At 34.7% G+C, this 25,171-nt stretch overlaps 1 protein-coding gene across 1 annotated transcript in view; it reads right to left on the minus strand.

The window, feature by feature from the left end:
• SEMA3E (semaphorin 3E) overlaps positions 1-25,171 on the minus strand; it is a 238,235-nt gene that overhangs the window by 38,951 nt on the left and 174,113 nt on the right. Inside the window, exons 5-7 of the mRNA XM_047851082.1 lie at positions 12,756-12,849; positions 2,092-2,211; positions 834-976 (exon numbers count right to left, since the gene is read on the minus strand). Of these exons, the coding sequence (XP_047707038.1) occupies positions 834-976; positions 2,092-2,211; positions 12,756-12,849 (357 nt within the window). The remainder of the gene's footprint in view (positions 1-833; positions 977-2,091; positions 2,212-12,755; positions 12,850-25,171) is intronic.

Below are 25,171 nucleotides of genomic sequence, written 5' to 3' on the forward strand. Positions count from 1 at the left end.
AAAATCTTGAATTACATACACATACATATGCACACACCATACCTATATGTTTGCACACATATATACACACAAATGTACATCCATGGCTATACATATGTATTTATAACTTTCTTCTGCAATTTATTCTGAAATATCAAAGTAACTTAACAGCTGTAATATTATTAGCAATCTGTCAATATATATTGCTCCTTCAGTTGATTTTGAATGTCTCCCAACAGCCTATCTGTTGGTTAAGCGTCCAACTCTTGATTTCAGCTCAGGTCATGATCTCATGGTTTATGGGACTGAGCCCCACATCAGGCTCTGTGATGACAGTGCAGAACTTGCTTGGGATTCTCTCTCTCTCTCTTTCTCTCTCTCTCTCTCTCTCTCCCCCCCCACCCTCAAAAATAAATGAATGTAAAAAAAAAACAATATCAAACCTTCAGGAGATGTGAAGTATAATTATTAGACAGCAAATACTGATTTTAGGCAGCCTACAGAATACTAGAAAGTATTTTATAGTAGAAAGCCTACTGGGACACCTAGGTGGCTCAGTCCATTAAACGTCTATCTCTGGATTTTGGCTCAAGTCATTATCTCGCAGTTCGTGAGTTCAAGTCCCGTGTCAAGCTCTGTGCTAACAGCGCAGAGCCTGCTTGGAATTCTCTCTCTCCCTCTCTCTGTGGCCCTCCCCTGCTCACGCTCTCTCTCTCTTGCTCTATCAAGTAAATCAACTTACAAAACTTAAAAAGAAACTTAAAAAATAAGGAAAAAAAACCCGAACAAATGACCAAGGCCTGACCATAAATTGTGAGCTAAGCACACGGATGAGAGAGAAAGGCGGTCCTCACCACACAGAGTCTCCCCACTCTGGTGTAAATTGCATGGGCACTGTTTTCTGCCTCTAGGGCCTTCTCGGTAAAAAAGAAATACACTTTGTTGTCATCTCGGTCTTCATTGTCAGGAATCATATATGAACCTACAAATTTTGGTTCTACAGGTATAAAAAGGTAGAAGAAAAGTAAAACAGCTATTACAAGAAAATGACAAGGTTATTCTAATATATTACATATCACACAAACACTTCAGCGTAACTTTCAACATTTCATGAAGAAATAAAGTTATTTCCTTTAAATGTTGTATGCACACTAAAATCATGTAGATATCTCCATTCTCTTTGCAAACTAACATTTTGTTTGGAACTATTAGAGGCAATTTTAATAGGAAAATAAGAGTCACGAAAGGAAAAATCAGTTTGAAACAGCATACCTTAAAATTCATTCAAAGAACAGATTAGGGGCATGAGGGTGATTATCTGCATAAATTTCCTCCCAAATATATAAAAAGTCAACATAAATACCTAATAGAGATGTTTTAATAGAGAAGTTTATCAGTTTTTTAAGTTCATAGATTATCTATCAGGGTAGCTCACGGAAGACCATTTTAAGGTAGCAAATGTATTTTAAGTCTTTCTGTTTGTAGTCTAAGGGATCTGAGTGAACCCCCCTGACTGATACGGTATGTCAAATATTTTAATGGTAACATGCTGCCAGTAATGACTAAAGGTTAATAAAAAGGCTAAAGATAACAAAAACACTCACTATTAAATGAGACTTTAATCTCTGGATAGGTCAGGGTGCCCAAATATAAACATTATTCCTTATAAAGAATTCTATCAATGAATGGCTACTGATTTTCCTAGGGTTTAATTTGTCTCTAAACACAATGTGATCCTATTAAAACAAGTAAAACAATGGAATCAATTCATCCAAAATTATACCAACTGACAAGAGAAAACAAAGCTACTTACTAGATGAAAGGATTTTTTTGCTTTTCATGTATTTAGTTGCTTTTCTCCATTTAAATTCTGATTTCTACGTATTGTTATGGGGGTAACATGGTTTTATAATAATGTCAATCCATTTTGATATAAAATGTTATATGTATATTGCAGATTTTCAAGAACACTACTAATAAAAAATGCTGAAATTTGTAAAACACTATCAATGGCATTTGTATTATTACTATTATCAAAACATGGCAAGTTTCTCATGAGTTCTAGACTTGTTTTCAGTTCTGATTCACATACTCTTTTCTCCTCAACCCCACCTTTTAACAGGCGCTCGTCGTCATGCTCGGTGCGAATATGAGCCAATCGACCCATGCTCCGGAAGATCGCGGCATCTCTGCCCCAGTAGTCACTGTAGAGGCCAGCAAACAATTCACTACCTACAGGGAAATGTTAGTTAAAAAGAAGTCAGTATTTGTTTCTGGATCTGACGACCATATATAAGCCACAATTACAGTAAACATATCCAGGTTTACTGCACATACAACCTATGGAATTAATATAAGAGCATGGATGGTATATTCATATTGCCAGGCTTGGAATCCTGATTCGACCACTTACTAGCTGTGTGAAATTGGGCTAGGTGCTTAACCTACCTGTGTCTCAGTTTCCTCACATACAAATAGGAATAGCACTCAAAAGTATTATAAAGAGTAAAGCACTTCAAAGAATAGCTGACATATACTAAGACTATATGAGTATTTGATAAGTAATGTGATTCATCTTATTTTATTAAACTTCTTTTAGCCTTCATATGAAGGTGTTATTATTATTATTGGTACTATATGCAAGTCAGCTCACTCGAATCCTTGGAACAAGAAATTGCTTCCATTAACATAATTTTATTTTTCAAATTTTTTTTAATGTTTACTTATTTGTGAGAGACAGAGTGTGAGCAGGAGAGGGACAGAGATAGGGGGAGACGCAGAATCCAAAGCAGGCTCCAGGCTCAGAGCTGTCAGCACAGAGTCTACCCGGGGCTCGAACTCCTGAACTGTGAGATCATGACCTGAGCTGAAGTTGGACACCTAATTGACTGAGCCACCCAGGTGCCCCTCTGTTAACATGATTTTAGTGTAGGAACCACAAAGTCTGACAAAGTCACGTATAATATGATTAGTTATCATTTAATTTTAAGTTTGTGGCTTAGATAGGAATGGCATAAAGGATTTATAACTTAATCAGTCAGAATGAATGAAGTTGGCTCTAACATGCGGTGGAGGTCCCAGACTAAAATCAGACCAAGGAACCACAAATGTATGGTTCCTTGAAATGACAACATGTCCTTGGTTTCAAGAAATGACAATGTGTCCTTGCAGACAGCCAGAAAGAAAGACATTAAAATAGCTTATGAGAAGGGAATAAAAATAACAAATAGAAAAATAACATAAAGATACAGGGAACTGAGGAAGACCAGCACGTATCAGGGACTTGGAGTTCTCTTTTGTCAAAGGGACAACAGAAGATAATCAGTGTGCCCATGAGTGATGCCAGAAGGATTGTCCCGGGCCTATGCCTGGCAAATAGCTCTGAAAAGAAGCAAATGAGAGTAGCAGAGAGAAGCAGTAACCTCAATTTAGGGTGGTAAAATTCTTATAAAGAATATCATGTAACTCTGGTAAGGTTTAAAAATATATAACTGATGACTATACTGAACTCAACATACTAATGTTTTTCTGTGAAATAAGGAATGTGTACAGATATGTGTACACATGGTATTTAAAGTGCTTTACATGTAAGAGAATTGAAATGAATTGTATTTTTATTTAATGAATTTAATTGAATATTTAATTTTAGAATTAGAATTATTAAACTTACAGGTATAAAGATTTAACCAAGTATATAAACAGAATTTAAGAGAACTTGATATCATGTTTATACATTTTATTAATTCAATTTAAAAAATTATTTCAGCATTGATAAAGGGCTTTTTCTAAGTTAAGGCCTTTAAAAGTCTGAAAAATCTTGAGTAGACTATCTTTGTATGGTTGAAAATTTGAAAGAGCAATCAAATATGTTGTAAATAGGACACTTTACAAAGGAGTTTATTTTCAACTTCAGTTAACTGAATTTTTAAAAAGTGAAAATAATTGCTTTTGTTTTACCAGATTTAAAAAATAGAATAAGGAGATACAAATTGAATTTGAAGGCTTGAGAAAAATAAGTTTTCAGGTATGTTATAATTATAAATTAATTTTCATTTATACAGAAGCAAGGACATAGTTTTTTGTTGTTTTTGTTGTTGTTGGTTCACAAAATCCACTATGAATACTTAAATAAATATAGGAAATACATAAATAAAATCCAGGTTTCCCACAAAGGAATTCACCTTTAAACTATACATAAATATAAAAAGAAAGAAGAGAGACAGAGGCAAATGTGGGAGAATATTAATAATTAATGAATCAAGGTAAATGGTATAAAGATGTAAATTTTATTCCTCTTTCTTCTTTGTATTTGAAATTTTTCAAGATAACAAGTTTAAAGAATGCTGTATTTACTGAGTTCATCTCATATACTCAAATGTATACTAAGTGAGAGGTGTGATAGAGAAAATAATAGAAACTGAAAAAACAAAGATGCTTTATATCTGGACTTAAAATATAATTGGATAGAGGAAAGTATTATCAGAACTCTTATTTAAACATAGTCTTTGGTAACAGGGGAAAAAAACGACACAATTTATATCAAAGTCAGTTAGTGTTATATTCAGCCAAAAGTTATACCTTATGTAGAGAAGGCACATTTTGAGATAAAATGGTATCAATAGTTAGGAATAGGAACCACAGATGGGATGCATTCTGCACTACTTGAGCATGGATAAAATGTTAAATTCATTAAAAGGCCTTGGGGAACCTTATGGCCTAAATGAATGAGTTGATGCATAAAAGGGTTAACTGACTACTGAACCACCAGAGTGAGGATTTTTCTGAAATATTTTTGTTGTTAATTATTAAACTTCATGATATTACCCATATAAAATATAAAGTCCATTTTATATAGTTATTCTAAGCAAAACTTATTTTCCTAATATGGGCTTGGCTGAATGCTTTATGCATAATGGGTACAAAAAATAGAATTCTTAAAAATCATGATCGTTTTCTATTCCTTAAGCTTTTAATATTTGATTTAACTTAGTTTCTCAAGCTATTTCTAGAACTCTGATATTTGAAAACGCTACTATTATATGAATATAATCCTATTATTTCACATCAATTTCATTGCACTCACCCAGTCTGAAACACTGTGTCAAAGTTTTACTTGTTTTAATCAGTTTTACCAACTTAACAAACACGTACCCCTTGGAGCCACTAGATGGCAACCTTAGGATAGCAAATACTACTATATCCAAGGCAGGTTATCTGCACAACGGAAAAGATGATAGCTTACCAATTTTACCCAATTTCCCTTTTTGTATTCAGATAAAAGAAAACAGTTTGTGAGCAATTCAAATAACACAATATGAACTGTATGACTTGAACTTCAAAGAAACCAGACAGGTGCTAAAAAACTATGCTGTGTAAAACTGAACCAAATGTGTTTCTGTTGGAAATGTTAGGTTTTCCTCAGAAGGGAAAGATTCTCCTTTCATAGCTTATTATCATTGTAAAGAACAAAATAAATCCAGAGCAATAGATAGTAATTATGCTTGATAAAATACTTTCCAAAGGAAAACACTTTAATGATAAACCATTAAGTAGAATAAGGCTTTAGGCACAAATATTACCTAATAGTAGTTAAATGAGCCAAAATATTCAGCATCATTATAATTGATACTGTTTACAACAAATATGTAAACTACATATCACAATATTTTAATCGACAACTTTACTTTAAAATTATAACAATTTGACATAATTAAGATAAATTTGTGAATCAATAGTTTGGTATTTTACAGAGTGCAAAAAATTTCTGGATAAATCATATTTTCATGGATTAAAAAGAAACATGTCTATAGAGACATGATATTCAATAAACACATTAACTTAGCCAGAAATTTAACTAGTATCTTATCTCTTGTGATATACTGAATATAAATAACTTGATTTTTATGCCATACATTACTTTTCATTTGTTATAGCACTGACTTATATTGGAAACTGATGTTATGTTAATTTTAGATGGTCATGTGTGGTTATAATTAGACAATAGAACATCTGCAGGGTATTTTGACAGGTGAATGAAACTTATTATTGTCATGCTCAATGTACTCTCTTTGTACAGATACAACAATAGTTCTGTCTGCACTGGAAATCTGTCATACTAAGTCTCCAGCTCGAAATCTGCTGTTTGGCTGTGGCCAAACTGTTCAATAGCTCATGGTCTTGGTTACCTGTAAAATCAGAGACCAACATGTAATTTCTTGAGCCTGCCAAGCTTTTATGTTCTCTCTGCCTGGGAATGTTTTGCCTGGAACTCTGCATCTCCTTTCCTGTTTTACCTCCCATACCCAGCGACTGCCCATTCCCTCCATGAAGCCTTCCTTGGCTAAACTTTTGTTAGTTGAGTGATTTCTAGTGCCACCACAGCCCTGGTGCCTATTTCTATCATACTGCTCATCCTACTATATTTTAACTGCTTATATGTTTGGCACTATGTCTCACTAGAATGTAGGCTTCTTGATATGCCTTGTATATTCTCTTGCACAGCATCTGAAATACAGGAAATGCTCAATCAGCATTTGTTGAATCAGTGAAGAGCATAATGAATTAATAAGTGAGCATATTTAAAAATTATTTTAGGTGTTTAAATTAAGCTATGAAAATACAATAAGAACACTGAGGACAAGATCCTGATTTCTCACAAATCTTCAGGAAAAAAAATGATTAGGTATTTATATGAAAAACAGAGTTCCTTGAATTTCTGTTCCTTAAAAAGCTATATTTAATCATTTTAATTCATGAACACAGGACTCTATTTTCTTCCAGTATTTGTCCCTTATAGTTTCAGCCCCCAAAACTGTGTCTACACTAAATTGCTTATATGAAAGAAAATAAGACAATCATTTGACACTTTGCAGGATACAAAGTAAATCCAGTGTAAATAATTCCAAGTTACAATGCATCATTCAAATAGTTTTCTACCTAATTCCTTTTTTTACAATACAAACTCTAATTGAAGTTTCAGTTAAACATATTGCATTGCCTTAGTATTTTATGAAAGTTATCAACAGTTTTGCTCATGGGCTGTATACTTACTAATTGATTCAAGATTTTATTCACCATGTTTGAAATACAGATTTTAATTATTCGGTAAGAAAAAATACAGTTTATCTTCTTAAGATTTACTCAAGCATTTCTCCTGTTTATGCTGGAAATGTCTACACATCTAAATAATGTAAAGTATATTTTATATTTGCCTTATGGATAGCACATGGCTGAAGACTGATTTAACTGCCTCATTTTATAACTGAATTCTATAATTCTTTTAGGAAATCATTCTGATATCAGATGCATCATTTTGCAGAATGACTAAAACAGGCATCACGGCAAACAGAAACCAAATGCACTTGAGGGGAGAGGAAGGATACGAATGATCCGTATGTTCCAACATCCACAACCCAGGTCCCACTCACTCTCTGCTTAGGATGCTAAAAGAAATCAGGCAGAAAGTATCCCCCTATTAGTTACAGTTGTTTGGACTTTTTTTTTTCTTCTATCCTTATGATTTTTTTGTTTGTTTGTTTTGAGGAATCCATAAACAAAATATTCAAAGAGCCCCTTAGAAACTCGTAGTTACAGCCAGAAGCAACAGGAAGCAAGTGGATAATTGGCATTTTGCCAAATGTGAGAGAGCAACAGACTTGGATAAGAAATTATAGAAATTCTTGAGGTGCCTGGGTGGCTCAGTTTGTTGAGCGTCCAGCTTCGGCTTAGGTCACAATCTCATGGTTTGTGAGTTCGAGCCTCGCATTGGGCTCTGTGCTGACAGCTCAGAGCCTGGAGCCTGGTTCAGATTCTGTGTCTCCCTCTCTCTCTGCTCCTCTCCTGCTCATGCTCTGTCTCTGTCTCTCTCTCTCAAAAAAATAAACATTTTAAAAAATTAAAAAAAAATTATATTCTTTAGGGACAGATGCTATATAAATGGAATGCCTTCAAGAAATAAGCCAATACACTTCACTTGCTATGTTTATAAAGGATGCAATTTTAAAGACATACATTTTACCTTCATTTAGATAGTTTCATTTATTTTTCTAATATTTATGAAGTCATATTTTGTGCCAGAACCATTCATTCATAACTCTGTCCTGAATACAATTAATTTAAAAGGAACATTTATTTAAAAAAATTTTTCATGCTATTAAGAGCTTGAAATAATCACTTAAATTTCCCCATGCATATATTCCAACCTCCTTTCATTCAATCAGCACTGACCTCCAATTCACAGAATATACAATGAGGAAATATATTCACAAAGATCTCATTATTATGAATAAAAGTGCAGGAAGAAAATTTCAGTGGCTATAAACTTTTAAAATTTATTTGCTGAAAAAGGTAATATAGGACCAAAAAAAAAAAAAAGCATAGAAAGAAAATTTCAGTGAGTAAAATATCTTATTCATGGTTATTTGTTGAAATAAAATTTAGTCTTTAATTTCAGAAATATTCTAAAAATATCCTAACAACAAAGCGAACACTTTGAAAGCAAAGAAAAAGTACATGACAAATTAGAATGATACCCTCCAAATGCTAGTAACATGCATGTTAGCATACTTTAGTCACATCAGGTATGGTAAATATTAAATGGCACCTGGGACTAGTGATACAAATCTGAATCAGAATGAAATGTTAAAAAAAAGGCAACAGAACTGAGAGGGCAAAATATAAGGAAAATCCTGCAGTTGCTGAAGGTGTTATCAACTTAGTAAGAGTACTGCAATATTACACCCAACACAGGTTATGAAAAAGAGTCAGCCAATATTTTCCTTCTGGGCCAAAATGATATATGACATAAAGAAAAGATTTCTTGCATTTTTTGGGTTATTTATTTTGAGAGAGAGACAAAGAGAGCAGGGGAGGGGCAGAGAGAGAGGGAGAGAGAGAGATTCCCAAGCAGGCTCCACATTGTGAGAGCAGAGCTTGATGTGGGGATTGAACCCGCGAAATGTGAGATCATGACCTGAGCTGACGTCAAAAGTCCGAATGAGCCACCCAGGTGCCCCAAGAACCTTGACTTTTTATTTGGTAGCAAGGTAAGTACTAAGTATCTTTGGATGAAAGGTAGAGGAAAGTAATGTAGCAATTTATTTTACTAAATAATTCATTGTTTCAATAAAGTGTTTTTTTTTTTAATTTTTTTTTTTCAACGTTTATTTATTTTTGGGACAGAGAGAGACAGAGCATGAACGGGGGAGAGGCAGAGAGAGAGGGAGACACAGAATCGGAAACAGGCTCCAGGCTCTGAGCCATCAGCCCAGAGCCTGACGCGGGGCTCGAACTCACGGACCGCGAGATCGTGACCTGGCTGAAGTCGGACGCTTAACCGACTGCGCCACCCAGGCGCCCCAATAAAGTGTTTTTAAAATCAGGGTGTGATGTCTTATATTCTTCACACAGTTACTTAAGACCATTTAAAATACAATATTACTAATCACAGTGGGGGAGGGGGTGGGAAATGTGGCTAAACATGTAGAAATTTTGTACCTGCAATATGAATTTATATGCTACCAAGATAACATATTAATACCAAGTGGCATTTGAAGAGCAACCTAATTAATATAAGATTTGATATCAAATGATTTCTAAACATAGAGAACATAGCTTGCTTTACTCCTAAAAACCTGTTTCACGTGGAATCACTGTACGATACAGCATTTCATTTCTACATCAGATTATAAAACATGGTCATCAACTTATCTTTTACCTAGCAAATACTCTTTCTTTAGTTTTTCCATAAAATTTTACTTTATGTGATCTTCAGCTAACTGAATTTAAGTGACTGAAACGAAAACTGTATATAAAGTTGAGAAATTAAAGACGCTCTTTGATTTGCCAGCACATTTATTTTTTTCCCTTTGGGGGCCTTGTTAGTTTTATGAGTATTGTTGCAAATTTGAATTCCTTATCACAATAGCACATCTTAAGGTGAGCAGGCACTAAACAGGTAGCGCGACCTATAATTAACAAGGAAACGAAGAAGTATCATGGCCTAAAGATGGTCATCATTTTGCCGAAGTCTTGTCCTAACCCATCAACAGAGAACACGTGTGGCCATAAAATACATTAACGCATTCTTTCCCTGTCAGTAAGTTACATCAAGCTTGCCAAACTCCAACTCAGGTAGCTCCATTTTTCCAGCCCAAATTCTTGCTGTGTTTTCAATTGGGTGAATTACTTCTACTTCCTCTCTTTTAGAGTTGCTGGCTCACACAGGTTATCAGGTTTCTATCTCAGTGGCTGCTTCATATCTACAATGAGTGAGTGATCTTTCAGAGGTACTTGGGGATGAAAGCTAGTGGATAAATGTCAAGAATTATATTTTTATTTCTTCTCTTTGGAGGGATTATTCCTCTAACTTTCGTGTTTGGTTTGGAGGGCTCTTAGGATTTGATTTCTCTTCTGAATAAGCGAAACAGCCACCCAGATGGCAAGCACTTCACATTTCGGCACAGTGTAATTTGATTTGGAAGTTCAATGAAACTCACTTGGAAATGTCCCTCCAGTAATATTTCCCCTCTTAAAAAATTCAGTTTTAAGTTCCTGGTTTCATGCATAAATAAGCTCCAGGGAGGCTTAGTGGTGAGTGGCAGGGTGACTGAATAAAGTGTTTCAACCTTTTAAATGAAATGTTAAAAATAAATGGAGTTCTAACCTTGGGATTTCTCTACAGATGTAGTGTTCACTCTGTAATTTTCAACTTTCAATATCATTTATAACATTCTTATGAATATTTCAAAATTTGTTTTTGGTTTGTTTGTTGAAGGATATTGACTCTATTCAGTGAATATTTATAGAAGTCCCATTCTGTGCAAGATGTACAGAAAAAGGAATAAGAAACTCTATTCCAAACATATTCCAATTTTCAATCTATGAACTTGCCCCCCCACAAAGCACTGAAAGCATTAGAAACAAAAACTGTTTAACAAATACATGTATTTTAATTCATACGCTGCCATTTCTAACATTTATGGATCTGGCATTCATCAAAAGTATCACCCCCCCAAATTTTGATTCCAACTAAAGTTTAAACTTACTTAGCAATCTTATTTTCATATTTAAATTCTCCTTTCCTCATATCTTGTTCATACACACACACACACACATACACACACACACACATACACACAAATAGGTTAGCAGAGGAACACAGCTACCTTAAAATACTATTTTTCTTCAAAATTTTATATTCTTTAAGAATATTACATATCTTTATTCAACCTTCTGAAGAACTTCACTACTATGTGAAATATCATCTCAGAACTGCACTGTATTTATTTTTAAAAAATCTGCATACACCTGGACCTGTTAAGTTCAAACCTATGTTGTTCAAGGGTCAACTGTATGTATCAACAAAGCTCTGCTTGCTTGGACTTAAGTACCGTGACTGGGCTAGGGAAGCACAGAGAGTGGGATTGGGATCCAAGGCCCATCAAAATCAACTGTCTGGAATAAGTTCAGGGACTATAAAGTTCTTAGAACACACAGGAATATCTTCATTAACACAAAATCAGTGATATGGTATTTTGATTATTTCTCAGTGGGGAGTTTTAAGTGTTAACCCTTTAGTTTGAATCTGATGTCCCTACATGTTATTTTACACTTTCCCATTTTCTGCAAACAGGATGACCTAATAACAGCATACAACTCTAAGCAGCGCACGTGTAATAATAGAAATTTGTACGTCTGTGCCATACCTATAACAGAACCTCACAACACTGTGGGGGAAAAAAAACAGATTTCTAATGGCACCCAGTTAAATGTCAGGGATAGCTCTCTTCAATTTTACACTCGGAAACTCCTCCATTGTATCTTCACAGTGCTGGAGTACTTTGACAAGTGGGCTATTTAAAAATTTTTTTAATGTTTATTTTTGAGACAGAGAGAGAGAGACAGCATGAGTGGGGGAGGGCAGAGAGAGAGGGAGACAAAGAATCTGACACAGGCTCCAGGCTTTGAACTGTCAGCACAGAGCCCAACACGGGGCTCTAACCCACAAACCATGAGATCATGACCTGAGCTGAAGCCGGACGCTTAACTGACTGAGCCACCCAGGCAACCAACAAGTGTGCCATTTTTAAACCCCAAGAATATAAGAGAAAAAGAAAAAGAAGAAAGAGACAAAGATAAAAAGAAAGAAAGAAAAATTTCACTGTCTCTTAAGTGAGGTATTCAGGTACCTCATCTAATTAAATGGAATCAAATGGAAATCTACATCAGACATGCCAGCTTTTTCTATTATTTCATTATGGACATTTAGTACAAAGTTTAAACTGGTCAACCTCTGTAGTTTATATTCTAGATTAACAGGAGTTTAGATAAATAACATTAATTCTCAATTGAGATGACTTTCTACTGATACAGAGAAAGACACCAAGAAGAGAATCTAAGCTCCCCGGAAACCAGAGAGTAAAATATAAGTAACTAACCTATGTTAAAACAGTTCAGTTTCTCTAGCTGGCGATGTTTTTATAAAGTGTTACTATAACTGCATTTTTTGCACGATAAATGGCACACTGCAAGGTGTTTTATATCAGGTCTTAAGTAGAAATTTGTGTTTTCAGAATGAGACAGGCATACTTTATAGCAGCTGCACTTATTTTAGAGTTAAATTGGCTCAATTTAGCATGGTTTGAAATTTAACATTCTCGTTCTTAGAACCAATAAATAAATATGACAAGACAACACATATTAAGAAATGCTAAAAGAATCGTACTGACGTTTCAAAATCAATATGATGACCAACTGATTGTGGCGACAATAATTACCGATTAAGGTAGAGATGAAGGATGAGCTGGGATCAAAAGGGCACCTGCCCCTTCCTCTTTCTGACCTGTGTGGTTCCAGATGAAACAGGGGATCCTAGAAAGAAAACCAGACAAGCCGTTATGTATTTGCCAACTTTAATAAGAATCTAACTGCTCAGAGAAAACATAAACATCTTGACCTTGTACAGAACTGCTATCGGAAACAGGGCACCAGAGAGTAACATCAAGTTATTTAGGAGCAAACTCGGTTTTGTAAATAAATAGATGGGTTTTCAGGCCCACATGGATTCTCTCCCTCCTTCCTAGTAGGTATACAGGTGATGAAATGAAAGAAGTTATTAGCAGTTTTTATCACTTGAGCGAAGAGTATTAATTACTTTGAGATGTGTCAGTTAAATACTCCAAAGAAATGAAAACTTGCAGAAGAAAGGTTACTAAAAGGGACGTTCAGCGATAAATACAGAAATGGTCTTTTATTCCAGAAAGGCCACTATTGATTTTTTTTGAAGCGTCCGTAAAAGAAAAAGATGAAATTTTCTATCAATTTTGATTATTTCCATTTTAATTCTTCATCACATATTCTTTGTATAGACACTTAACTTTAATAATTTAGAGAATGATGGCTGCATAAATAATTACTGGAATATAGATGCATAAATAAATGTCACATTATGAGCAATATGTCAGACTCATGTCACGTAAATGAAACTGGAAAATAAGTATTTCTGTGAAGAACCACTACTACATTGGTTCCTACTGCAAACCCATAACCACAGAATATTCTCTGAATATTCTCGGAATTCAAAACTCTCAGCACATTTTTGTAATTATTATTAAGTGTGCTATAAATGTTTTGGGTAAAAAAAAAGTACTTTGGAAAAGTGACAATAGGAATCAATATGTAAAATTTTGTAGGAAAAAAAAGCCCACTACTTTGCAATAGAATATTGTTGATACTGCCCATCGGTATCTATGAATAGCCCTGTGCATCTGTAAACTATGAACCTAAAAACAATCCTAATGTCCTGAATAACCTTTGAGAATTGCCAGCACTTTTTTCAAGCTTGATTTTGACTTTCTTAGCCACACTCCTTACTCCATGTTACCTGTTCTGTCCTTCTCTTGAATTGTTATTTGACACATTTTTCTTACTGTCTCTGATTTTGTAATATCACCATTCTGATCCTGTTGTTCTAAAACCTTTCCAGTAAACGCAGAGTTCACCTGACTTCTATAACCTTCCAGTCTTATCCTTGGAATTGACCTGTGGGAATTGACAGCCTATAGAGCAAATGTACGCTCCTGACCCAGAGGTGGCTAAAAGCCATAAAAAAAATTTTTAAGTCCAATTTTTTTCCCTACTCCTACATTTTACACAAATTAGCAGAGAGCAAGAATACCAATAAATAATTGGAGACATTTTTGTTTTTGCTCCTCAGAGGTGAGCAATTTGCAACGACATGAGAAAAAAAAGTTTGTTAAAATGAGACCGAATTCTTGGTCCTCCCACCTAACAGCTGTGCTGAACAGTTTTCATCTATTTGCAAAACTGACCCGCAGCACTATATGAAGGAGAAAGAGATCAAGTGTGTGAATGTAATACTTGTCTGACCTTTAGTCACACTGCCACTTTGTGGATTATTTGAGAAAAGTAGGTAGGACATACATTTTACATTTTTTCTAACACAGTCAAAAGTCCCAATATTTGGTTATAGAAAACCAGTAAAGAGACTGAAGTGCTTTCTTAAATCAAGACTTTCTATAACTTCAAAATTCTGAAACTCAACTTTTTATCACTAATGACAGGTAAAGGTGGTTTACCTAATGGATAAAATTAGATACCTTCAGCACTAAAATTGAAGAGAAAAACAAACATGTTGCTTATTTATTCAAGTCAGCACAATATATTAAGTTTAAACTGTCAAGTAGATGAAACATAGAAAATGCAAACGACGAATTCTAAGATTGAGAGAATCTCAAACTTCAAAGAAGGGTAGTCAGGTGATGGGGATGAAGTCACAGTTTCTTAGAGAGATCACAGGTTTCTTAAGTATAAATCATGACTAGGTTCCTGAAGCTGTTGCTGACTGCTGAATTTCAGCACATGTCTGAGGTATCAATTACCTGGCATATCAGTGTTTTCAGCTTTGAAGAGAAGTAGACTGAATTGACAGAAACCTACATTCAAAAAAATGCCTACCACCCTAACATTTGGCAAACAACTAAGTGGAACCCAGGCTCATGTGGAATTTTTCATTCGATGTGAGTCTGTAAAAGGACATACTCTTTTACAAAACCTCAAATTTAAACCTGAGAACAAATGAGTGCCGGACACTCAAATATTTGTATGCCTTATGTCCAAACTTGGATGTACCTTGACAGATTGCTTCCTCTTTTATGCAGAAGATTTCAAATATGTATCTCATTTTATGATTAATGGCTAAGACTATCTCAACGTATAGTCATTGTAAAATAAGTTAAATTAAAACTTTTTTGCCTGCTTTTACATCACTATTAAAAATGCATATTTTTGAATAGTTTAAGGGACAGACGTATCATTTTAATTTAAAAAATGCATGTACTCTTTAGTTTCTAATTGTTTAGCCCACTAGTGAATAAAAAGGAAAAAAAACGATATACTCCTGGAAGACTTTTGCTTTAGACAAACACCATTATCTTTATGTACAGAGAGAAGGAAGGTCCAAATCTTTAGAGGACATAGTCATTTCTTCCATACATAGCACTTGGTTAACAATACTCCAAGAGTCAAATAATGTAAAACTAAAAGACAATGACAAATTGGATTGTAGAGCACGATACTTCTTAAATTTTAAAACTACTGAAATGTGCATTTTGAAGACTATAATATTTGTAACAAGCGAATGAAGAGTTGTTTTGAACACTTGAAGGTTCTGTAACTGCTCTCACAGTGTGGGTACCTGCCATTCTGAACTACTGGCAGGTTTCTGAATATCTCTTTCCCAGGTTCCTCAATGTGTTCTGGGTAATAATGCCCATATAATATTAAAAATTCAGCAGAGACTTTATGACCCCTGGGAATCCTGATCTGATCTCTTTGCCTGCTGTCGAATCTCTTCCTTTTCCTTTTTGTGTCCCTGCAAGCATCATATGAATCCCTCTTTTATACCATGTATTTTTCTGTATTATAATTGTCTATGTGTTTAACTCTCCTTCCTACTGGTTTGCAGGGTTTTCTTGAGGAAATTGCTCATGTGATGTTAATCTCCAATCCTCTGTATCAAATAAATGAACAACTGTTCATGATGTTTTAAAAAATACCACTTTTCTAGAAACATTTTTTTGCCCATGCTTATTTTCTTTTATATCTAAAAGAACTCACAGAACTGCTGTATATAGGTATATTGATTCAAAACTAGATAATATGTACAAGTTATTATGTTGTCCTATGTTGTATATGGTTTCTGAGGGCTACTCATATAGAAACATCATGGTCCTATTTTTTCACCGTATTTTGATTGCTATTGGTTTAGTAAAACTATTACATTATTCAAAAAACTAAAGAAAAGATATATTCTTTATTTCCCCAGCTACTATTTAATGAAGATAGCACACTTACATATATGCCCTTATGATTTATGATGAATTCTTGCCAGTACTAATGTATTAAGGGTTAGGATAAATATAACATAATTGAATATTCCACTGCATTTATTAAAAGTAAAATCAAATACTTAAGAATAATGGTATTTGTTTTATTCCCAATGACCCTATTAGTATTTTTTATAATGTTGGTTTATTTTTGAGAAAGAGAGAGAGAACAAGCATGAGTAAAGCAGGGACAGGGTGGAGGGGAGACAGAGGATCAAAAGTGGGCTCTGTGCTGACAGCAGAGAGCCCGATGTGGGCTTTGAATTCAAGAAATGTGAGATCGTGACCTGAGCTGAACTGAGACCCTTAACCTACTGAGCCACTCAGGCACCCTCTCCACCATGACCTTATTAATGACAATATGTAATTTGAAGTAATAGGGAGGTGTGACATGAAGGTATAATCATTTTTTAGTTAAGGCTTCCCTGTCCCACATGACTGATTTATTTTTATTTTTTACTGAATGTCTTTTGATACTGCGGTGTGTGGTCATGAAACTGCAACACTGAGCTGGGAGTAAAGACTGAGTTCTGAATTCTTATCAAATAACTGACTTGACAGTAGTTTTTAATAATTTACCTGATATTTTGTTTCATGCTTTTAGAGCGGAGGCTTTCTTTACCTTGTTAAGCCACATATGACAGAACGATACATTGGTTCAATTCATCTTAGTTCCTCAGGACTCAATATATTATTTTCGCAATTTCATACAACAGAGATGTTGAAATTGCTGAGAAGAGGTAAAAAGAAAAAAAGTATCCTAGACTGGATAATGCTGATGTTGTAACACAATGCAGGCAAATTCCAAACTTCTATAGCTTTGCTCTGCACAGATCAAGCTGACTTCAAATTAAGTAGTTCCTCCCATTATCTTGAGAGTTCACTATAATCTTAAATGCAGTGTTTAATTTAGTGCACAATCCAATAAAATACTAAAAAGTGAGTAATATCATTTTCTTCCATGAAGTGGAATTCAGCAACCAAACCAACCAGAAAACTTGAGGCACGGTGACACTGCCAATGACCCCAAAGCAACTGCGCTTATGGTTCAAGGAATACGTAACGTTGGTGTTTAACCTTATTGAGAATGTTGGCCAGTGCTTCCACTGGCTTTCCATTATCTGTGTTTTAACAGCTGGAATTTCTACGTGAGTAATGTGGCTTAAATTTACAAGACATCACTAGCATTAGAAGTGTGAGCTACACGTTTTGTTTCAGTGTGGCAGGAAGTTTTTCAATGGGTTCTCTTGTGCTCGAGAGAAAGCAGGGCCTATAGTTTGCAAATGCATGAGCAGATGCACATGCTATTCAAAAAACATTTAAAGAATAAACGGTAAGTCTTTCCAGGACAGTTTTTCCCTTTAGGCCTTGAGGGGAGCGCTCAGGATCCAGCAAGCCTGCTGTAAGCTATTTTCAATATGTGAGTTACTGCACATATCACGTGTTAAATGTCATGCCCATTAAATGAAATGATTTTCCCATTAATAAGTCAGCTTGATGAACTATTTGTGCCCTTAGTGTCAATAGTATATTCTGAAAGATGTCAGAGAAAAAAAGAACATTATAAATACTCTAAAACAAATCAAATAATTCCCTATTTTATTAACTATTTCTAATGGTTAGAGAAAAAGTAGTAAAATACACAAGGCACATATACATGTACTCATCAACAATGAAAAATAAAAGATGCAGTTTGGATATGTAAATGTCTAGAATAACCGTATCATGTAGTTTAACTCTTTACATAATAGCTATCTAATAATCTGCATCAAATTAACTTTAAATATGACTATATAATTTTTTCCTTTCTTCTGCCAATCAAAAAAAACATGTATTAAAGTATATTGGAAACATTTCCCAAAGGCTCAATAAACTAGCAGAAAAAATATGAAAAGGGACTGAAATTTTAAGTAAATGTTTTGACACCAAGGCTAACAGCTTTGCATTTTAATTTTTTTTTTTTTACATTTTTATCTCTAAAAAAATAATGTCATATTTGTATAGTACTTTAAAATTTAGGAACCATTTTTGCCTATATTATTTTGTTTCACCCTCAAAATAAGTCTATGAAGTATAAAAGCGTCAATAATATTGTTCACAAATATTATTTTCCTTTTATAGATGAGAAATCAGAGGCAGGGTGGTGCTTTGCAAATCTAGAAGAGTATCTTCTAACTTCTAGTGCCATATTCATTCTACAATATTATCTACCCTACCTACCAATGGAGATGGAGAAGGCATTACAGATGTGCTGCGGGCATGGCTGAGTGTCTGTTACTAGGTAATTCATGCATAATCAAGGTTTGAATATGTATATGAAGAATTATTTAAAGAAAAAAATACCATAATGTAGTTATTAAATTACATATTTAAATGTTTTGTTTCCTTTAACATTATTGGAATAGCTTGCAAATGCGACCAAACATTTTTAAAAGGCATATAATACATCTAAGGTAAAATTCTAACTCACTTTTCTTATGCTGAATTTGTAAATAAACATTTGTTTAACCTGTATTTTTAAGAAAAATAATCTCCCCCCCCTTCTGTGTTTCCTTTAATTGTTACTTCATGATTCCATTCTCCTCACCCTCATCTTATTCCAACAGTCTCTTAAATTCCACACTATTAGCACAGTCTACCAGAAATGTATGCCTGGTGGAGTAAGAGTACTAGAAATAAATACTCTTCCAACTTTGATTATGTTGTCCTGAAGCCTACTTTTATTAGAAAACAGCGTCAACCTCTTCTTTATCACCCTCTCCAATACAACCATGTTTCTCTCTTAGGTACCTCCTCGCTGTTATAAAGTCTCATCTCCAGAACGGCAGTTCAGGATCTTCACAGGTTGATTTTAGGTTTTTTTCTCCCTCCAGAAACCGCCCCCCTCCAATCAAAACTCTAGCATCACAAGCTAACTGACTTTCTTTAAAGTTGTAGGTATGATAATATCCACAGCTCTTCTATTACATTTTCCCTTGGGGAAAAAAGGAATTCAATTCTTCCTTTTCTCTACAACACAAAAACCCTGTGTAATGAGGAAATACTGTTGAAAGATGCCTTCTTGCTGATATTCTCCAAGACTTCTCTATGCAAACCTTCTTCCACAGACTGTGCTACATATCTCTTGTAACATTATTTCCAATGTATTGTGATTATGCATACAAATGGGTAATTCAACCAACATTTAAGAAGCCTATGACAGCTCAAGCATTCAGTCAATATTCAATTTAGGAAACATGATGCATGCTACTCCTTTTAAACCCTATAAAATTAAGCAAAGCATCCTCTCTAATTGTAAATTTAACAAACAGAAACGCTAAAAGGAACAGGTGACTACCACTAACATATTAGTTAATTTTTTATTAATATGTTAAATATAGTTCAATAACTAATAACTATATTTTAATACTTGAATCATATTAGGCAAATACACCACTTCAATGGCAGAAATAAAGTCTCTAATGTTATCTTATAAACTACTAGGAAAAAGAAGAAGGAAGAGAATGAAAATAGGAATAGGAATAAGAAGTCAAATAAGAGTCAAAAAATGTTTTTCCAAAGAGAGCTAATCTAACATGGAGATAAAAAAGCCTCTGATTTGATCTATGGCTCAAGTCCCATAACCCCATTCAACCTCAATTTCAACACTTGTGAAAAAGAAGAAATAATATTTCCATGCTGCTGTCTCCTATGACTGTTGTGAGAATCAGAGGAAGGAATTTAATATAAAAGAAACTAAAAGCATCAGAAAATCTGAACGTGAAATAACTATATATGGGAAGAAAACTGAGCCCTTACTATATCCAAGGGTTTGCAACCAGATTTCATATCAAACCTGATGGTGCATAATGCTGATTTCATTCAGTATTATTTTATTTTTGTTTTCTGATGTTTTGCAGTTAACTTTAAAACCTTATTCTACCTTATGAGAAGCCATAAGTGTAAGAATGCACATTAATATGGATAGTATTTCAAAGCACTGTGGATAAATGATGGATTATTCGATAAATGGTGTTTGGATAACTGGAGTGCCATATGGAAAAAAATAAAGTTTGATTACTACCTCATGTCCTATAGCCCTATAGCCAAATTCCAGATTGATCAACAATTTAAACATAGGAAATAGGATTATACAAAGGAATAGAAAAAGACATAAAAATTTGGTATGTATCCTTCAGTGTGGTGTGGGAAAGGCCTTTTAAAACAAGACACAAAATCCAGGAGGCATAAAAGAAAGATGGATAAATAATGTAACTTAATGATTTTGGGGAAAAAAATCTTAAAATGGGAAAACCATAAACATTATTTCACTCAAATAAAAAAGGGTTTCTTCTTTCCTTATTATATAATGAACTCATACATATCAATAAAGACCACAAAATAAATTAAAAAAAAAATAGTCTGGTGCCATAAATGTACAAAGTGGCCTTAGAATATCTTTTTATTCTACAAAGCGAAGAAGCTAAGAAAACTATTAGAGTTATATCACAAGGCTTAGAAGAGGGATGTCGACTTGAAGAGGTATCTACTGGACAAAGATGAAACAATTTATTTATCAATAAGGAGAATAACAGCAACAGACTGAAATAAACCTAAGAAAATAAAGATCTGGATGCTGACTATTTGCTGGACATATAAGGCCACATTAGGAAATGTCCTATTACAATTAAATATCTAGTTCTGAGCTTAAGAAATTTGGTATTTTAATTACGTGAAAAATAAGCAGAGCCAGTCTTGTAATAAGGACATTACTGGTTGTAATTTGTTTCATTTACCTCAAGATCATCTGTGTTTGCTTTTGGAAAAAGTCAACTTTAATGTGATAGAAAATCTATCACAGTATTTCTAGCCAATCCTTGCCTGGACCACCCAGTCAATCTGCTCCTAAATTTACCACTCATACTGAAACTGAAGCACCATTCTGTAATAAACTACTAAGTCACTCACTTGGAATCTCTTTACATCAACAAATTATACAATGTTCAAAGCAGGTCTACATATAAAAAGGCTGAAGGAAATAGAGTTTTGCGGTAATGGGCATCATGACCTACTAGATTTCTTAATCTCAGCTGCTTAATAAAATGCCAAGAATTCTAGGGAATGTGAGTACAATCAGCTATCTTTTAAGCAAGTAAGGACTTCTATCCTGTGTAGATATTTTAGGGCAAATTTAGTAGGAAAAAAATCGTGGTAGTAAATATTTGTTCAGCATAAACAGGGTTTAACTTCTGATACTCTCTATACACTGTATAAAATAATTGCTATACCATAAATGAGCAATTATAGTCTGTTTCTTAGAATACATGGTACATATATGATAATTTTTATATGTTTATATAATAATCTACATATTTGACAATATAAGAATTTATATATTTTAACATGTAAAATATTAAGAGATATTAGTATTAAAATACTCATTATAAACAACATTAATATTAATATCAACATGCAACAGAGAATGCTAGAAAAAATCATGAAGAAAACTTCATGTATACCTTAAAAAATTTAACTGAAGGATGGAGGTAATTATTTAGACATTTACACATAAAAAGAAAAGATCCATCTTAACTCCAGTTAGCTTTAAGATCTGGATTTCTTTTCGACACTATTTTTCCTGTCCACCTCTGGATTTGACTACTCTCACTGTTATTCTGACCACACACAATGAAGCAAAAAGCAAGATTCTTTTTTGAGGACAAAGATGCTTTTTATAAAACTATGAATATCTACTTTTCATGGGAAGGAAGTCATAGTCCCTTTTTAGCATACAGACAGCCTTTGGAGCAAGTCCTGATTTCTGAATCCCTGTTCCCTTTCCCTTGGACACATTTGAAAACTCCTCAATCTTATGAGTGTTCCTACTGCTGACTGAGTCATACATGATCACAAAGGATCACAGTCCTGTGTGGAGAAGAAAGAAAAGAATTGCTGGTAAAAGAAAAAATAAATTCACCATCTGCACAGTAAGAGCAGGACAGCTGCAAGGGAAGGGACACTTTCTTTAACAGCTGATTTGTCACTCAGTCCTGGCTGGACCCATACAGCTCTTGGAGTTAATGGTGTCATCAAAGGCAATTTTGGAAAATAGAGTGAATGGGTAAAGTCTTCCATGGTTAGGAGAGTCTAGGTTAAGGGATTCTTGGCTTTCTCTTGGGGAAAGAGGAAGTCTACATATGAGGAATTGATTCTCTACTGTAGAAATCTTATACAGTTAGAGAAGAGTATTCCAAAATCATTTTCAAAGGTGATAATATTAAAACCCTTTCTGATTTGATGATTCCTGGGCCACGGCTTACTTTGCCATATACTTGAAGTGGGAAGGCCTGTTCCATGACCTTGAGAGTGAGGGTGTATGTTCCACCCTTCTTCTGGCATCTCATCCCTCCCTTTATCAAACCACAAACATCAGCTTATTACACAAACATAAAAGGGATGTGAGCATATTCTTAACATGTTTCTTGTTTTGAATGATTACTTTGGAGGTCCATGCCTGTAGATACAGATGAGACAGAGATATAATACAATTAAAAGAGACAACAAGCATGTTTCACTAAGATCACATCATCAGTGATAACGGAATGGAGAATAAACACGGTACCTAACATACGCTAAGATATCTTTTTTTTTTTTTTTTGTGGTTTTGATTTGCATTTATTTTTTTATTTTTTACTGTTTCTTTTTTTTTTTTTCTGAAATTTATTGACAAATTGGTTTCCATACAACACCCAGTGCTCATCCCAAAAGGTGCCCTCCTCAATACCCATCACCCACCCTCTCCTCCCTCCCACCCCCCATCAACCCTCAGTTTGTTCTCAGTTTTTAACAGTCTCTTATGCTTTGGCTCTCTCCCATTCTAACCTCTTTTTTTTTTTTTTCCTTCCCCTCCCCCATGGGTTCCCCTCCCCCATGGTTCTGTCTTTCTCTGTATGGCTTATTTCACTTAGCATCACACTCTCCAGTTCCATCCACGTTGCTACAAAAGGCCATATTTCATTTTTTCTCATTGCCACGTAATATTCCATTGTGTATATAAACCACAATTTCTTTATCCATTCATCAGTTGATGGACATTTAGGCTCTTTCCATAATTTGGCTATTGTTGAGAGTGCTGCTATGAACATTGGGGTACAAGTGGCCCTATGCATCAGTGCTCCTGTATCCCTTGGATAAATTCCTAGCAGTGCTATTGCTGGGTCATAGGGTAGGTCTATTTTTAATTTTCTGAGGAACCTCCACACTGCTTTCCAGAGCGGCTGCACCAATTTGCATTCCCACCAACAGTGCAAGAGGGTTCCCGTTTCTCCACATCCTCTCCAGCATCTATAGTCTCCTGATTTGTTCATTTTGGCCACTCTGATAAGATATCTTTTCAATGTATATTTCATTCAATGCGCACTTCACAACTCTGCAAAGCACTGTGCAAGGTGCTACAAAAGTAATAAAAGTTCACTTCTGCAGGGCACTTAAAATACAAAACACTTTCACCTAACTATTCTCCTGTATTGCTTATTACAAATCTCTAACATAGGTATTTAAACGTATAGTGATTCTCCAAAAAACATCACAGGACAGGAGCTACATCTTTCAGGCTGTGTAGAGGGGGAATATAATTACTATAATGAGTGCTTCAGTGTGAAAAGTCCTAGAACAAGGTACTAACTATGATGAGAACAAGAACTTGGAACCTAATTTTAGTACTGGAGGTAGAGTGGTCTAGGCTGAGGGAAGGAGGGGTGATACCCTGAAATGTTTTTCTCAGCAAAACAAAAAACAAAACAAAAAAACTAAAGTTAGTGAAGATTTCTATTAGGAACTCTCTACATGTCAGTTATTGTTTTAAGAACATAGCTTATTTGTGTATTTCATTGTTACTGCAACCTAATGAGACATATATATTAAGTTTTATTTTCATTATTTATTTTGAGAGAGAGAGAGAGAGAGCGAGCGAGCATGCGTGAGCTCAGGTACATGAGTTGGGGAGGGGTAGGGAGAGAGAAGGAGAGGGAGAATCCCACGCAAGAATCCATGCACTCTCACTATGGAGCTTGATATGGGGCTTGATCTCATGAACGCTGAGATTATGGCCTGAGCCAAAATCAAGAGTCAGACATTTAACAGACTGAGCCATCCAAGTGCCCATAATAACACTGCTTATTTGTTTATTCCACAGTTACTACAACCTGATAAGATAGATATCTGTATCCTATTTTATAAATAAAGTTCCTGAGGCTCAGAGATATAAAGAAACTTACCCAGATTTATATAGCTATTAACAGGAAGATCTAATTCCCAACCTTCCTAATCATTCTGCTAAAGGAAGATATTCTGGAAAGAGAAACAAAACAAAACAAAACAAAAAACACTTCATGATGAAGGGGTGGGTAAGAAAGGAGTAAGGAGTCCTGATTGATGGTAACCAAACTTGTACAGGGAAAGTTTAATGAGCAAAGGAGAGAAGATAGAGTGTAGGTGAGAGACACAATGAAGAACACGGGCTGTCTGAGATAAGGCACTCAGACCTCCTTCACTCGATGTGCAATGGTAAATCATGAATGTTCTGAAAAGACTTATTGTTTAGTGAAGTTAATTTGACAGCAGAGATAAAGCCAGAGTGAAGAGCCAGTGAGACTGTAAGGAAACTCGTGGGAGCGGTTAGGGATAATAATAGTTCTGGCAGAAGGAACAGAAAGAGGAATGAATTGGAAAGGTACTTTAAAGATACAGCTATAAAAAAGCATTGCTCCTAATTCAACTTGGGGGAAAGCTAGGCTGACAACAAAACA

The sequence above is a fragment of the Prionailurus viverrinus genome, chromosome A2 (assembly GCF_022837055.1).
Source record: "Prionailurus viverrinus isolate Anna chromosome A2, UM_Priviv_1.0, whole genome shotgun sequence".
In the NCBI taxonomy this organism is placed as follows: domain Eukaryota; kingdom Metazoa; phylum Chordata; class Mammalia; order Carnivora; family Felidae; genus Prionailurus; species Prionailurus viverrinus.